Source organism: Vipera ursinii (assembly GCF_947247035.1).
Source record: "Vipera ursinii genome assembly, chromosome: 8".
Lineage (NCBI taxonomy): Eukaryota > Metazoa > Chordata > Lepidosauria > Squamata > Viperidae > Vipera > Vipera ursinii.
In genome coordinates this window covers 22,168,204-22,185,484 of record NC_139519.1, presented here as the reverse complement: position 1 = coordinate 22,185,484, position 17,281 = coordinate 22,168,204, and the positions used below count along the sequence as shown (strand labels likewise).

Sequence of the window (17,281 nt, the reverse complement as noted above, 5' to 3'; positions counted from 1 at the left end):
GCACCTGCTAAACAACTAGCCACAGTTTAGCAAGAATCATTCTATATCCGTGGTGGTGGGCACTTGCTCTGTCGCCCCAGCCCTAAAAAAGGTTCAATCAATCAATCAATTTCAACTTCTCGCGGGGAAAAAAAGATCTCGCAAAATTGGAATTGATTGAACTTTTTAGTCGCACCCAGTCTGCCGTTACCACTGCAGCCACGCCCACCCAATGGGCCACGCCCACCTGGCACCCGACAATACATAAGTGGGTTTTGGGTTGCAGTTTTGGCACTCGGTCTCTAAAAGGTTTGCCATCACTGTTCTATATCCTAGACCACCGTTCGCTATGAAAGTCTTTCTTGAGCCCAGCCATTTAATGTTTCTTCTTTCTCCGCGTTCTGTAGACCTTTGAGCAACGGAGACAGTTGCAGTTCAACGGCTACACGGCCTTTTTCGTCAGCATCACCATTCAACAAGTGGCGGATTTAATCATCAGGAAGACCCGAAGGAACTCCATTTTCCAACAAGGACTTTTCAGGTTGGTGTTGATCCCGTGGGTTTCCGAGTTTTAGAACAAGCTCTTTGCTCCTCACTCTTGGTTGCTGCTGAGAGGGCTGTCCTCTCAGAACCGTAGTAAAACAAAATCACAAAGCTGTCCAAATAATTTCGGAACTCAAACTCGGGCTCAAGAAAGCCTTGGGAGATGCAGTGCTAGCTTTGCTGCCCATGGCTGAATCATAAGATTCAAATTTGGATTGAGGAGCACCTCAAGAATATGATCCTGAATAACTAGAAATATATAGCACTTAAAATCAAAACTGAGGAGCTTTGTGGCCTACACAGAGAGAGACCATGTCTAGGAGGTCAAGCATGGATTTCTTAATCTCTTCCTGCCCACAACCACCACATACGTGTGCATAGTGACATCTGCATGTGAACTGTCTATTGATACTATCAATGAATAATATGATTATTCTTAGATGTATGTATTTTTTTTATTTTTTTGCAGGAACAAAGTAATCTGGATTGGTATATTTTCACAGCTAGGAATAGCTTTGATTCTCTGTTATGGTCTTGGAAGTGTCAATGCTTTGAATTTTACCCCTCTTCGGTAAGTTTAGCTTCTTGCGGTTAGGCTAATTAATTAATCAATTAAACAAATTTATATGGCCCGCCCCAACTGTCACATGGTGACTCTGGGTGGCTTACAACATCAAAATTACAAGTTGCTGTGATTGTAATATAATGTTGTACCTGCTTTTTCAAGCTTGTATCCATGAGGTGTATTGGACTTTAACTCCTATTTCCCACCCAACCTTCTCTTTTCCAGATTTCAGTACTGGTTCGTCTCCGTGCCGTACGCCATCTTGATATGGGTCTATGATGAAATGCGAAAGTTATTCATTAGGCGATATCCAGGAAGTAAGTGGGACAGCCTTTCGTGCACAATTTAAATTTTCATACCTGTTTCAATCCAAGCCAACATTACTGAATCTGCAATTTCAATTAAATGCTCATCATCACAGGCAATATTGCTCTTGTCAAAAAATATATATAAGAGGTTCCTTCAGATCAGGATTTTTTTTTTCCCCTTTGCACTGGGAATTGCAAGCCAGTAGACTTGGCTCCACTTCACATTCTAATAAAAGGTTCATTGGTTTGGAAAGAAGCCAAAGGCAGCATGAAACAGTAAGTTAGCCAATTATAGTTTTATAGTTGTCGTTTCAAGGGAACTTAAAACTGTGCATTTCTGGTTGCCCTGATTAGATAGTCCTGTCCAGGCTCCAAGATTGATGTCAGAGTTGTTTTCTAATTGCACCTGAATAAAGAGATTTGGATAGGAAAATATTTTTTTTGCATCAGAATACCACGTTTGGCATAGCTCATTGAGGCCATCAAGTTTTACCCCCTGCTGAATGCAGGGATCTAAATGAAAACCCAACTAGATGGTTGACAGGCATTTGACTAAAATGATCAGCCAAGAAGTCCTGAACATCTCCTAGAGTTACTGTCAAATTACTCTTAGTCTGGCACCTCCTAAAGGCCACAGCAGGCCTTTAGTTGATATTCCAATGGTCAAAAGTAGCACAAAGTAGTCAAAACAAAGAAATGGATGTGGCCAGGCCCAAAACTAGGTTAGGCTGAATTTCAACCCATTAAAAGAAGGCATTAAACTCGGTACTTCCCTTCTGCTGCATGTAATGTGACAATCTTATTGCAACTTGGTGATGGTGGTGGGACTCTCATTGGAAGCCATCAGGGTTACACAAGGCCTTAGGAGCTGAGGTTTGTTCTTTTCTCAAAACGTTGGACCCGTTTACAGAGTCCTGTCTTCTGGAACAATAGCAGAGGTGCCTTTTGGAATCCTTGAAATCAGATGCATCCAGGAAACCTGGTTTTGGGGTCTGTGTACATTTGGGAAAGAGAGAGAGAGAGAGCAGATACCCCATAACTATCTTTATGACCAAGGGGATCTGATTAATAGCATTCAGTGGGGTCCTTGGTGCTCTCTGAGCTTGGTTGTTTTCTTGGAGACATTTTATCACCCAACTAGTTAATATCATCTCTATATATATATATGGGGAGCAAACCCCATTCTCTTCTAGCATTGATGAAGTTACCTAGTTGGGTCATGAAATGTCTGCAAGAAAACAACCTGAGGTACAAATATTTTCCCCTATTAATAGCATTCATTATGCCAGCCAACCTGCTTCTTATTAGAAAAAAAATGTTTATTTCTTCCTATTTTTTTTCTCCTTTGACTACAGGCTGGTGGGATAAAAACATGTACTACTGAGAGTGATGGACAGCATAAGTCAGTGGCCTTTTTTTGGCAGCTCCTTTAAAGTTGTCTTTGTGCAATAACTTTGGGTAGCAGGATCTTCTCCCAGGAAGGAAAGAAAGAAGGAATGGGACCTGAAACTCAACTGTACTGTAAAAGAATTAACCTGGGATTACCAACTTGAATATTTCCTATTTTTATTGCCCGATCCTTTAAGTGTTGAATATGTACAAAGTCTGAAGTCTCTTGTATATAGAACGAAAGGAACCAAAGATTTCTTCTTCCCATGACAGCAAGGGATGACCCTTGACTTGCACTAGGTTTCTTCAAAGTTGTATTTTTTTGTTGTTCAGTGTGACAATGGCATCTTCTGCAGCAATCCAAGTGCTGATCACATTGTATGGCCAGGGATTGCAATGTATAAATATAGTTTGATAATAAAAGTCTTTTTATAGAAAGTCTTGGTTTTGTCATACCTGGTTCTTTAACAGTTGGCAGAAGCTGATGCAATGCTGAGGTTCAACAGAGTTCATTGGTCCTGTGGAAGAATCTGTTAGTTTTTTGGATTGACAATATGCGGGTGATGCAATTCCAACTTATTTGAAGGGCACTTGGTTGAGCAAATTGCTACCCGGACTCATTCTTTTTTATTTTCCCCCTACCTTTATCTTTAACAAGGTTTATTATCACTATTTCAAAGTGAAAGATAACTCGAACTAAAAATCTGTAAGGCTTTGTGGGTGTCAAGGCATAAGATACTGTGTACTGTGTGTGTAAGTGAGCATATGAACAACTAGCACTAGATGGCAATGAAAAGGTTTGTACAGCATGCTAATATATGATTTATTTCAACATGGTTAGTTAAGGAAGCTGTAGCAATCTGATTTATAATGTGTGTTTTACAAACCCATGACAGGGTTAGAATAGAATAGAGCTGGAAGGGACCTTGGAGGTCTTCTAGTCCAGCCTCCTGCTCAAGTAGGAGAACCTTTACCATTTCAGACAAGTGACTGTCTAGTCTCTTCTTAAAAGCCTCCAGTGATGGAGGGCTCACCCAGGACATTAAACATGACATTAAACCACACTATAGTTTATGTGCAGTTTGGCAGAATGCATAAGCTTAATTTTCCTCACCTGAATATACTGTACCAGTGCAATTACAGTGATGCAGAAAATTAATGTTCATGGATCTTGCTAGCAATGGAAAGGAAACAAATGTTTTATTTTAATATATTTACCAATTCCTTTTCTATCTGAACTTTGTACGTAAAAAAAATATAATGAAATACCACATGCAAACTCAACTTCTCCAGTATGCACGGTTCCAGCCTCTACTTCCTGAAAGCCTATTTAGCTCTTGTGGTTGATCTTACCAAATGCTAAAGGAGGCACCTGGGAGGTGGGTGTTTTCCGACATTTAGCATCCTCATAAAAAGAAGTGCTAAAAATCTGTGCTCAAATGACTCACCCAAAGAAAGTCATATTTTTTTTGTGCAGATGCGGTAAACTACCATCACTGCCAAGACTGCAACACTAACCAACTGCCTATGGTAAAAAACAAACAAACCCCACCCCTTTTAATTAGTGCACGGTAAATACTGCTTGCTATGAATGTTGCACATCAGCCAGCCCTCTGCTGTAATAAAATATTGAATTTCTTCTCCTAATAAACCTGGTCCTTAGGATCATGTTCAGTTAACTTCAGCAAGTCCAGTGTCCATCATAACAAACATAAGTTCTTGGAGATGTTATCCATGCTAAGGATCTCAACGTGGTTTGCCGTTCCTTCTTTAGGGTGTAGTCTACAGTCCTGCATTTCCTAGGGCAGAGGCCCCCAACCGTTTGGGCACCAGGGACCGGTTCCTGGAGGGTGCGTGGTTTTGTGTGCTGCCTGCATCCCATGGATGGGGCTTTGCTTGTTTGTGTGGACTGGTCGCTGGCGTGCCGCGGCCTGGTACCGGTCCACTGACAGGGGTTGGGGACCCCTGTCCTAGGGGCTTCCCATGCAAGTACTGATGTCAATGCTGCTAAGGTCGGATGTTCTTGCTTTCACAACATATGGAGATGCAGCCATTTTCCCTCTTATGTTTTACTCTTAGAGTTAGAATTAGATGATACTGGGGGGAAGGAGGAGGAGAAATGGGTATGGGAGTTAGTTAGACACAACAATATTGCAGTAGGATGAGAATCATTGTTTTCTGAAATAAGAGATGATAATGGCGGGTTGGAGAACTGGAGGGAAAGCCTGCATTTCAAATTCATTGGAGAATGGGATTTATGACTGTTAATTAGAGGAGGGATTTGCGCTAGATATTGTGTGTTCAGGGGAGGGGAATTCAGATTTTGGCTTCACCTATGTTCGTGCCGATGCTATGCTACTTGAATAAAGATTCTTTAAGGAAAACAATGCCTCGAAGTTCTTTGAAGAGTTTCATCTGTCGAAGCCATGACCTAACCCTGCTTAGTTTTTGAGCCCAGTTGGAGACTCCCACGCTAAGCTCATGCGGCGATCTGAATGTGAAAGTAACAAGTAATAAGTTGGGTCAATGTCTGGAGAGCCCATGTTATACAGGAGTAGGCAACTTTGGCTCTTTTATGACTCATGGACTTCAACTCCCAGAATTCCTGAGCCAGCCACACTGAGGGGAAAGAGAGAGGTTTCCAAGCTGAGTCATGCTGGCTCAGGAATTCTGGGAGTTGAAGACCACAAGTCATAAAAGAGCCAAGGTTGCCTACCCCTGTCCTAGAATACATCATAGAATTTCTGTTCAGCATATAAGATTTCTCAAAATTGTCACTAAGCAAGTTGATTGTTAAGTGAGTTGTGCCCAATTTTGCGACCTTTTTGCTCTGGTCATTAAGTGAATCACACAGTTGTTAAGCAGATCTGGCTTCCCCCATTGACTTTGCTTTCCAGAAGCCAGCTGAGCGATCATCTGCCTCATCATAAATGCAGGCCATGCACCCAGATTTGGATCATGTGACCCTGGGGATGAAAGTCACTTTTTTTTTCAGTACCGTTTTAACTTTGAGCAGTCACTAAACGAATGGTTGTAACTTGAGGACCATCTGGATAGCAACAATGCAAAAATGCAGCAATTTTTTTAAAGAAAAATCTATTTGTACAATTAACTTGTTTGTTCTCCACCTGTTCAAGAAACAGTCAAATGCTCAGGATGGTACAGATAGTCCTCGATTTACAACAGTTCATTTAGCGACCATTCAAAGTTACGTCACTGAAAAAAGTGACTTATGGCCGTTTTTCACACTTACGACTGTTGCAGCATCCCCGTGGTCACGTGATCAAAATTCAAACACTTGGCAGCTGACTCATATTTATGATGGTTGCATTGTCCTGGGCGGGTCATGTGATCCCCTTTTGAGACCATCTGACAAGCAAAGTCCATGGGGAAGCTGGATTCACTTAACAACCATGTTGCTACCTTGACATCTGCAGTGATTCACTTAACAGCCGTGGCGAGGAAGGTCATAAAATGGGTCAAAACTCACCTAACAAATGTCTCACTTAGCAACAGAAATTTTTGGCTCAGTTGTGGTCGTACGTTCGAGGATTGCCTGTTCAAGGACATTCCCGAAACAATCTGCACAGGGCCAAAGCAATTTTTTGTGGTTTATGATGCAAGGGGAAATGAGAGAGACCTAATTGTTTGTTTTCTTCTCCTTATTGCTTAATTGTTTTTATTTAACGTTGCATTGCTGCTTTAAAAGAACGGAAGTCTTTGGCAGGTCTTTCAACTTGGCAGCTGAGCTTGCCTTGAACCTCCACCATGATTTATTACTGAAGATTTAAAATAGCCACATCAACTCAGAAGCCTTTTGAAAGAGACCCACCTCTATTTATCAGCGTGCAAAGACTTGCCCGCATAAGCCTTTTCCTCCAATCTCTACGCTGAAGGAAAGGCTAGATGTCTCCAAGCCTCCCACAGCCTCATCGACAATTGTTTGAATTGTGGTTATTGGGAATGGATTGGAAAGGACAAGAGCAATACTTGGTTGATCAAAGATCAATAGTAATGGTCATTTGAGGGGCTGCCACAAAGAAGAGGGCGTCAAACTATTCTCCAAAGCACCAGAGAGCAAGACAAGAAACAATGGTTGGAAAGTAATCAAGGAGAGAAGCAACCTGGAATTAAGGAGAAACTTCCTGACAGTGAGGAGGACAATCAACCAGTGGAACGGCTTGCCTCCGGAAATCGTGGGCGCACTATCCCTGGAGGTTTTTAAGAGGAGACTGGACATTCACTTCTCTGAAATGGTATAGGTTCTCCTGCTTGAGCAGGGGGCTGGACTAGAAGACCTCCAAGGTCCCTTCCAGGTCTACTCTAATTCAAATCTCAGAAGCTACCTTTTCTGAGCTTGCAAAGTTAAATTTGTACCGGCGGCACTTGCAGCAGCCAGACCAGTCTAACCTGCTGTGCGTATTTTTATTGCTTATGTTTGACTTGAGTTTCCATCCTGCACTTTCACTTTTTACATTGGTTCTGTTTTCTCGATGGGGTTTTTATGGTTATGCGGATTAGGTAAAATGTGACCCACAGAATAACAGCATTGGAAGGAATGCAAAGACAAGTGGCCAACTCACGACCGCTTCCAGGTTGAATTGTGGGATCCTTGGTGCTCTCTTAGCTTGCTGGTTTCCTTGCAGAGGTTTCGGTATCCAACCAGGTAACATCATCTGATGGGCGCTTGATGATGTTACCTAGTTTGGTAATGAAACATCTGCAAGAAAACAACCAAGTTCAGAGAGCACCAAAGGCCTCACCGGTCTATTGAATTCTCAGGTATATAGTGCAAAGGTCATTGTCATTTAAACAAAACTAACTATAAGCAAGTCAGGAATTTGAGACTAAAGTAATTCCTCTCCAGGGCCTTGAGCCCAAGTTCACATGAGGCTATAATAATCACTCCCATTTAATAGTGTTTCGGGCGCATATTCATGAATACATCTACTGCACTCCATATTGTTAATTCTGGAGTACTCTTTGACATACTTTTGGCGATTGCTCAACACAAGAGTTTTCAAAATGAAGTGTGAAGATGATAATAATAATAATAATAATAATAATAATAATAATAATAATAATAATAATAATAATAATAATAATAATAATAAAGTTGGAAGGGACCTTGGAGGTCATCTAGTCCAACCCCTGCTCAGGAAGGAAACCCTATACCATTTCAGACAAATGGCTGTCCAGTCTCTTCTTAAAAACTTCCAGTGTTGGAGCATTCACCACCTCTGGAGGCAGGTTGTTCCACTGGTTAATTGTTCTAGCTGTCAGGAAGTTTCTCCTTAGTTCTAGGTTGCTTCTCTCCTTGACTAGTTTCCATCCATTGCTTCTTGTCCTGCTTTCAGGTGCCTTGGAGAATAGCTTGACTCCCTCTTCTTTGTGGTAGCCCCTGAGATATTGGAACACTGCTATCATGTCACCCCTCACCTTTCTCTTCGTTAAACTACACATACCCAATTCCAGCAACCGTTCCCTAAATGTTTTAGCCTCCAGCCCCCTAATCATCTTTGTTGCTCTTCTCTGTTGCTCTTATCTGATGCTTTCTGCTCCCAAGCCATGCCAACAAAGTAGAAACACATTCTTCGAAAGGAATGAACAAAGAATATGGTGTGTACTCTTTCTCACAGACACTTGTCTGCAGATATTTCACATTGGAAAAAAAACGTGCCTTATCTCTTTCATCACAGCCATGTGGACTTATTTAATCTGCTCTGATCAGAACAAAACAGAGACGGGTTTTTTTTTCCTTCCCCCGACTGGAGGAAAATCAAAGCAATATTGAAACCCCGGATAGAGTTTCATTTAAAATACATTTCTTTTTCTGGCCCTGTAAAGAATTTCTAAGGAATTCACAAGCAATCAAGCCCAATCAAGTTGGATTGTTACTTGAAATTTGATTGACATTTCTCTTGGTATCAGCTCCAAACTCCTCTATGAAAATGTTAACAAGGAAATATATATTCCTATTTGCAGAGTTGAACCAAATAGAATGCATTTTGAATTGGCAGCCACAGGCCAAGGTTTAACACTACAAATACTTGAAATAGGAGTATCCAGACTGAAGAAGACACCACACAATATTTTTTTAACAGAAAAATAAAACCGATTTGCATCGCAAGCCTTCTTCTGGATATATTTCTTTTATAACATTCTATACTAGCTTTCATCTGTGAAATTTCTGGTTTGCTGCTATCTGGGCATTAACCAAATCTGAAGTTGCTGTCTCTTTTCCAGAAACGTTTCTCTTTTACGCGAAAAGCAAATTGCAGGTAGAGGATAATTAGAGACAGGGCCACAATCGAGGGAGCCTGTTAATTGTCGTTCATCCCCATCTGGAAGGCCACAAGTTCTCAACCACTGAGGTATCACCTCAAGGGAAGAAGAGCAAGTTACAACCACACACAAGCGTTTCCAAAATAATGTACAGAGCAATCCTTACAGAACATTAAGCCTTTGGTAGCCAGATACTCACATTTAACAAACCACAGGTAAAGATAGTATAATCTCTTCCACTACACTAAGATGGAAACAATTTATTTAATCAGGTGACTCCACACCTAGCCAATGGCCCTGAACTAAGAAAAATAAGAGTGACCCACTGACGTAACCCCATTCAAAAGCTACGGTGACACTTGCTGGCATAACTGCGCTCAGAGGCTGCTTGATGGATAATAATAAGCCCAGTTTCCAGGCCAACCTCTGACCTGCAAATGGAACTGAAAAGAGGTCACCACCCTTCACCTCCTGTGGTCATAGGTTTCAGGAAGTAATGAAGATCCAATATATATACATACATATATATATACATATATATACATATACATACATATATATATATATATATATACATATATATATATATATATATATATATATATATATATATATATACACATTATATATATATATATATATATATATACATTATATATATATATATATATATATATATATATATATATATATATATATATATATATATATATATATATATATATATATATATAATTTGTTTTCTGAGGTTTTCGCGGGTGTTTGTATGTGGATCTTTGGTCATTCGGTTTTTTTCCGACGAAATCCCATCCGTCATCCTCAGGCTGGTGGCTTCAGCTTCCTTCTTCTCCCAGTCTCCCTTAATTCTTTGTTAGCAATTTAAAATTTACACAAATATGAGCTGTCACCGGTGTGACTACTGCCTGTTGATGGCCTTCAGGATAGGCTGACACAGGAAATAAAGATTTGTCCCATGTTTGGGGCCTAGCAAGGTAATCTAAAAATAGTTAACAAGCATTTGACATATATATATATATATGTCTAATCTAATGTTTCTCAATCTTGGTTCCTTTAAGATATGTGGACTTCAGTTCCCAAAATTCTCCGGCCACCATGCTGACTGGTGGATTCTGGAAATTGAAGTCCACGCATCTTAAAAGTGCCGAGACTGAGAAATACCAGGTTAGTCTAATGGACAGTAATTTGCCTACATCTCTGGGTAAAAAAATGTATTTCTTATTGTGCACTGAGCTTTATCCTTCTAATTGGAGAGGTAACCTTGGATCCTTCTGCAAATTTATTCTCCTCTTTCCTCATAAGAAAATAATCTAGACATATTGGCAATAATATATCCCAAAACGGCTGGGTTCAGATAATGGTGCAAAACTAAAGCAGAGCTTATTTGGTTTGATTTTGGCTTAGTGTTTGAACTCAGTTAGCTGGCATTGCAAAACATGGTTAGTTGCAGAGGGTGATGTCCCCGAGGTTGCCCAGATCTGAATACCAAAGTTATGAATACTAAAACTGCTTTTATTATAAGGTTACAGTAACAGAAATCTTGCGAATTGGATGGGCATCCCTCCTATATGTTTGTTTTTTATTTGTATCCTGCCTTTATTGTTTTTACAAATAACTCAAGGCACTGAACATACCTAATACTCCTTCCTCTCCCTATAACAACAACCCAGTGAGGTGAATGGGGTTGAGAGAATGACTAGCCCAGAGTCACCCAGTCAGCTTTCATGCCTAAAGCAAAACTAGAATTCACTGGCTCCTGGAAATTGGCTCAAACTCACCGAGCTGGCTTTCATGACTAAGGCAGGACTAGAATTCACCATTTCCTGGTGATTGGCCCAAAGTCACCCAGCCAATGTCCAGCAGAACTAAAACTCACAGTCTCTTGGCTCAAACTTACTAAACCAGCTTTCATGGCTAAGGCAGGACTAGAACTCAGACTCCCAGTTTCTAGCTGGAAGCTTTAACCACTAAACCAAACTGGCTCTTTCCCTCCATTTTCTCTAGAACTGGGGAAGGTCAGGACTGAGATGCTTTCTCAAAGTACATTCTTGCTTTGGACTTGGATTTCTCTTATCTGACCAGGGTCTTGGCTGTGGCTGTTCTTCTCTTTCTCAAGATTATTCTCACACCCCGTTACAGGTGCATCCTGGACCCATTCTAGATTCTCAGCATTGTATGAAGCAATGCAGATGCTCACATGCCAATGTTGTTATATTTTTATTACCTGCACTTGGAAGACATATCAAAACAGCTGAATGAAAACTGAAACAATGCTGCAATGCAAAAGTATATAAAAGAACATGAAACTCAAAGCCGCCAAACTAATGATGCATAAAGCAGATAATCACACGGAAGAATTAGCTGATATTGTTGATGACTAAACTCTGATTATCGAGTGCTCAGGATAGTTTCCTGGCTCACATATTTTCCCCATGAGAATGCAAGAGAATTCAGCAGGCAAGTCTTTTTTTATTGATCCGATGACAGACATGGGGATCCTCGAATAATAGATATTGCTAAAGGTTACTTTCATTATGAATAAAGATGTCCGTTCAATTCTCTAAAAGCTTTGGCAGAAAAAGGGAAATAAGAAACCATAGTATTTCAAGAGAGAAAGAGCGAGAATGTGTATTTAAATTCTGCCAGCATCTCTTTAGTTAATTAATCTTGGCACATCTACACCATACATGTGCATCCACAAGCACATACAGACACCCCAGAGAGATTAGGGCTCCTGTTTTAGGAAGTTTATTATGAAATCTGGATTTGATTTCCAAGCCCTTTGTGACTCCAACAGGACTCTAACAGGACTTTCAGCATGCTGCAATTTTACTTGGCAAGAAGGAAGAGCAGCTTTAATCCACATTTTACAACAAACAGGAAAGAAACATTTCCAGAAATGTAGCAGGGCTATGAATTCACCCACCAAATCAGTTTTTCTTGCTCTGTTTTGGAGAAACATTGGGTGTTCTGGTTCTACTGCCATGGGGCGAAGCGTTTCTTATGCCTGCCATTGAAAGAGACAAAAAGAAATCAAGCAAGGATGGAACTTCCGAACTATGCAGATTCATGTAAGTGAAGTGGCCTGCTATGTAAATCAAAATAAGTACGGCTGCAAACTAGGTTAGTTTACAGTCTTTAGGAAGCCATCAAAGATGGTTTCCAACAGAGGAGAATTTTTGTAGCTCAGGGTTGAACCGTGAAGTCCTTGGTGTTCTCTGAGCTTGATGGTTTTCTTGCAGATGGTTCGTTATCCAACTAGGTAACATGATCAGATGGTTATTTCTCATTTGACTGAGAATTTTTGCTTCTGAATTACCTGGGTGTTTACCTAGATAGCAAAAGACTGGGGCCTTGTATTATCTGAACACAACATCAAAAACTAGGTCTTAGGGGGAATTATGATGGGGACCATCTTCTGTGTTGAAAATATAAAAAGTCCAGATGAGTTTCATCTTATTATTTTATGTTAGCTGCCTTGGAGTTTCTCAAGAATCAACAATCTGATTTTGGAAGTATTAATACTTAAGCAACCCTAGATATTTTGGGTTTGTAGACTGTGGATAAGGTACAAGATCTCACTAACAAGCACACTTGACAAAATAAGATGTAAGCCACTTCAGAAGTCAAATCTTTAGTTATAAATGCCCATGGAAAGCATCGCAAAATGTTTAATGCACCAAGCTCCTTCTTTTTCATAACAATAAGCTTACCTTCAGCAGTGGGGATATCCAAGGTTGATTTTCTATGAATCCTTCTGGATTTCATCTTTGGGGATGGTCCTTTGTGCTCTTGACAACTTCCTAATTTAGCTTTAGGTTGAAAAAAAATGCATGATTAGCCCACCCAAATTAAACTAGCTTTTTCAATTGGGAAATACAATGAATAGCCTAATTGCAAGATTGGTAATTGTTTAATTAATGTTCAGTGTCAGGCCAACAGTTTACTTACAAAAATGCTTACAATTAGAATAATGATGTTCACAGGCTGTTGATACAGCAAGGAGATTGCGAGTTCTAGTCCTGCCTTTAGGCATGAAATCTGGTTGGGTGAGTATGGGCCAATCACCAGGTGACTTTGAGTTCTAGTCCCGCCTTAGGGAGCACCTGCTGGGCGACTTTGGGCCAGTCATTTTCTCTCTCCCCCCAACCCACGTCACAGGGTTGTTGTTGTGGGAAAAACGGAAAAAGGGAAGAATATTATGTTTGTTCATTGGTTTGAAATCTTTGCAAAAGTAATAAAGGAAAGGAAAATGAAAATCAAAAATATGAAATACAGCTATGTTTTCCAGCACATCTCATCTGTAAAATATTCAGGTGAAATCCAGTTGTTGTTTTTTCTCCCTGTTTTATTTTCAAGATAATTTTTGGTCTTATGGATAAATGGAAATTAAACTGTTTACTGACCTAGAAACTTTGGGTTAATAATGTGCTCATCCTTCAACAGTGGCCTAAATTCAGACTCTGAAGCTTTTTCTCCATCTGTGGGAAGAAAGCAATTAACATGAAGCTGGAAATAACTGTAATCTAGTAATCAGAATAAGGTGTGCTAATCAGGACTTTCCTCCTTAAGCTGAAAGATAATTTTGAATGTGATTTTTTTTTGCAGATGGCAAATAACCTATTTGAATACGTCCAGTATTTTAAATCCAGTTCCTTACTTCCTTCAAAGATAATCCCTAAAGCATTAACAAAATTATCGTTATGATGATGATGATAACTTTATTGTCACTTTGAATGTACACCAATTGGCATACATCAAAATGAAATTTCGTTGCATACAGCTCTCAAAGGGTCACCACCTCCGATATATACTCCTTGTTCGGGACCCGCTCAAATTTCACATTGTCCATTTTAGTCTCTAGGGAGTGAACGATGGCAAACAGGACAGATGGAAATGGGGCTCCATTATCTAGTTCCTTCTGTAAGTTTCTCCCTTTTCTTCTTCTTTTTTTTTTAAAAAAAGTTGATAGACGCATATGGACGGGCAAAATAAAAAAATGAAGCACCCAAAATCACAACTGGCCTAGTGGACATCCAGCAATTAAACTATTTTATAAACCAAGATAAGACAAGTCACATTGGACTTGGATTATAGCCAGTGCTTATGAATGAACCTTGACGTGCAAACTTGTATTTCTTATGTCTATGGCAGAGGTCTTCAAACTCGGCCCTTTTATGACTCATGGACTTCAACTCCCAGAATTTCTCAGCCAGGCATGCTGGCTGAGGAATTCTGGGAGTTGAAGTCCATGAGTCATAAAAGGGCCGAGTTTGAAGACCCCTGGTCTACGGGGACTCTCAGTCATCCAGGTCAGGGCTGTCCCGCAGGTGCTTTGCAAAAGGCAACTTGAGTTGGTTTTTCTTTGAAGAACATTTCACTCATCAGTGTGTAAATGATTCATCAGTGCAAGGGATGCAGCCTTCAAGTTATCATTAAATCCAGTATCCCCAGTCAGCCAAAGGTTAGTACACATGTTACATGATCATATGGCAAGGAATCAACTTCCTGGGTGCTATCATAAATATTAAATATCTTGGCTAGGAATTCTGGGGATTGTAGTCCATTGCATCCAGATGATACTACATGAAGTTTCAGGATAGACTGAATTGACTGAACAAATATCCTAGATATTTACAGGTGACAGTGATCAAACCCTCCTGTGTTGTGCTGAGAAATCCACATGAATGTGATCATTGAGTTATGGATTCATCTTGAAGGAGGCATGCTTTAGATTCAAAATCCAACACATCAGAAGACAGGACAAGAGGCAATGTTAAAGAGAGATTCAACCTAGAAATGTTATGACAGGGTGAAGAGTTAATACATGGAATAGCTTGACTCCTGGAGTTGTGGGTGCTCCATCACTGGAGGTTTTCAAAAGTAGACTGGACAACTATTTGGATTGGGATGGTATAAAGTCTCCTGCCTTGAGTGGGGTGGGGGTGGGGGACTAGAAGACTTTTGAAATGTCCTATGATTCTGTGTTCTAGTGAATCTAATCCACATACAATTATTCTGAACAAAGAACATGGTGTGTCCCTAATTCTAGGATTAAGATGTAGAGGAACTGAGCAGTTTGTCTGCAGCTTGACAGGTCCTCTTTGGATTGTGCAGAAGTTCAAAACAAGTCACTTACTTGTGACACTAAGCAGCACGTAAGTCTCTCGTTCTCCCAGGAGTTCTGTTGCATAGCGATACTTGTTTTGAAGTAAATTCTTGACTTGGCCACTCTCATCTGCTAATTCTATTTCCTCTGAAATTCAGAATTTACCCACAAGTTAACTGGCTTATATAGATTTCTCATGCTTTCTGAACAAAGTAAATATGGTTCAGAATCAATGCCCTTAGGTAGAATTATAAGGGATTTCTATTTCCTTGTTCCTTCCTCACAAATGCATCAATCATATTTCATACAAGTCCCTGTTTATCTTTACCCAACATGCAAATGTATAGTGAATTCAAATGAGCTCATTATTACGGAAAGTGTGTTTCAATGCAAACACAGTTTTACATTAGGTCTATTAATTCATAGCCGTGTCACCTTTACCTTCACATCCACAGCGGTGTTTAATGCCGTCTAACAAAATCTGGACTTTGCAGTGTATATTAAAAAGATCTGCCTTGTGTTCTAGGAAGGAAAGGGGGAAAAAGCAAAGATTCAAGCATTTCTCCCACTTTTGACTGGACATCAACCCAATCACAATGAACAGCAATCAAACTTTGCAGTATGTGCAGTAAAGCGCAAAGCCCCAAATCCAATCAAGTCAAAGCCTTTATTACAGCCAAGGACAAGTATTGCAAACCTCAATAATTCTGAGAATTCCTGCAGTAATTTCCTAGTTATGGATTGGTTGATAGGTCAGACTTACATAAAATGAGATTGATAGTCCATGACTTATGACTAAATTGCTTTGCACTGAAAGTTATGACGGACTTCCCCAGGTCTAATTTTGACCCAGGTTTGAAGTTCCTATGGCCACCCCACTGCAGTCACGTGATCTTATTTTGGGTGCTTGGTAAACAGCCTGAATTTGCAGTGTCCTGAGTACACGTGACCACAATGTATGATATCTTATTGTAAACTGGCATTTATTTCTGATTTCTGGCAATGTCCATTGCAGACAATGGATTGACTGAATGAATACCAAGTTTGCTTAGCGACTGTGACATCTGCTTTGCAACCACATTTGCTTAATGACTGCCACAAAAAGGCCATAAGATTGGGTATATTCCCATGGTGGCCTGCTTAATAACTGGCATAATTCTGGGCCCAGTTATAGTTTTTAAGTGGAGGACTTACCTGAGCAATTTTAGGAAAGCTACTGATGTCTTCAACCAGACCCAGATTCGTACACAGAACATGACAGAAGCTAATAATGGAGAAGTCACTTACCTCCATGAAGAACAGTTATAAACATTTCTACTGATAATCTGAAAGGAAGAACACATGCAATGAGAAAGGAGTCATTAGATCGAACATCAGAGAAAACACAACACTCTTCAAAAATTCCCAACACCCAGAAACTGGAAAAAAAATCTACTTTTCTTCCCATGGAGGAAGAAATGGTTCTACTTCCTAGGGAAACTGACATGACTTGAGAAATGTATTTTTCACCTTCCTTTTTAGGTAAGAACTCAAAGCAGTCAAACGAACAGCTTTCCAGTAGCATCAGAGAGCAAATAAATGTTAACACTCAGGGCCTGCGTTAGGATTTCAAGGTGGCGGTATAGAAATTGCATATACTAACTTTGTTCACAAGACCAGGAAAAAGTATGATGGTTGAGCAGAGGTAGCTGCCTCACCTCCTGAATTCTATACGGTCTCTCAAATGAAAGTAATTCAAGAATTGTCTCTCAGAATGGCTTTTTACTAGAAGCCAAGTTGGTTGCGTATTTTCCCCGTTGCCCAGTTCTTCCTTTGTTTGCTCTCCAAGGGTGACACAATGGCCTATTAGAGGACTGGCAAACATTCTTAATCTTTGCTAGCAGACGAGCTAAGAGAAAGCAAAACAACAAAGAAATATCCCCGTTTTCAGATCAGCTGACCAACAATCCCTCATTATTTGTGAGGGAGGGGAAAAAAAACACAGCCAAAGAATACAAATAATAATAAAAAGAATCTACTGGTTTGGGAATAAATGTACTGAGGATTCTAAAAAAAAAGGTTTGAGAGACTACTTAAATTAAATAT

The 17,281-nt window shown here is 40.0% G+C and overlaps 2 protein-coding genes across 2 annotated transcripts in view; one reads left to right on the top strand and one right to left on the bottom strand.

The window, feature by feature from the left end:
* The window catches only part of ATP12A (ATPase H+/K+ transporting non-gastric alpha2 subunit), a gene marked incomplete at its 5' end in the record, with an annotated part of 29,429 nt that extends 26,284 nt beyond the window's left edge, over positions 1-3,145 (top strand). The window contains 4 exons of the mRNA XM_083368145.1: positions 387-520; positions 992-1,093; positions 1,313-1,404; positions 2,751-3,145. Of these exons, the coding sequence (XP_083224271.1) occupies positions 387-520; positions 992-1,093; positions 1,313-1,404; positions 2,751-2,779 (357 nt within the window). The 3' untranslated portion in view covers positions 2,780-3,145. The remainder of the gene's footprint in view (positions 1-386; positions 521-991; positions 1,094-1,312; positions 1,405-2,750) is intronic.
* An 8,844-nt stretch (positions 3,146-11,989) lies between these two features.
* LOC310644045 (uncharacterized protein CXorf65 homolog) lies at positions 11,990-16,508 on the bottom strand (the record flags this gene model as incomplete). Its single annotated transcript, XM_083368809.1, has 6 exons — positions 11,990-12,094; positions 12,801-12,899; positions 13,494-13,568; positions 15,227-15,343; positions 15,632-15,718; positions 16,484-16,508. 6 exons carry the CDS (start codon positions 16,506-16,508, stop codon positions 12,018-12,020), a joined length of 480 nt encoding a protein of 159 aa, XP_083224935.1. The 3' UTR covers positions 11,990-12,017.
* Positions 16,509-17,281: the final 773 nt, after the last annotated feature.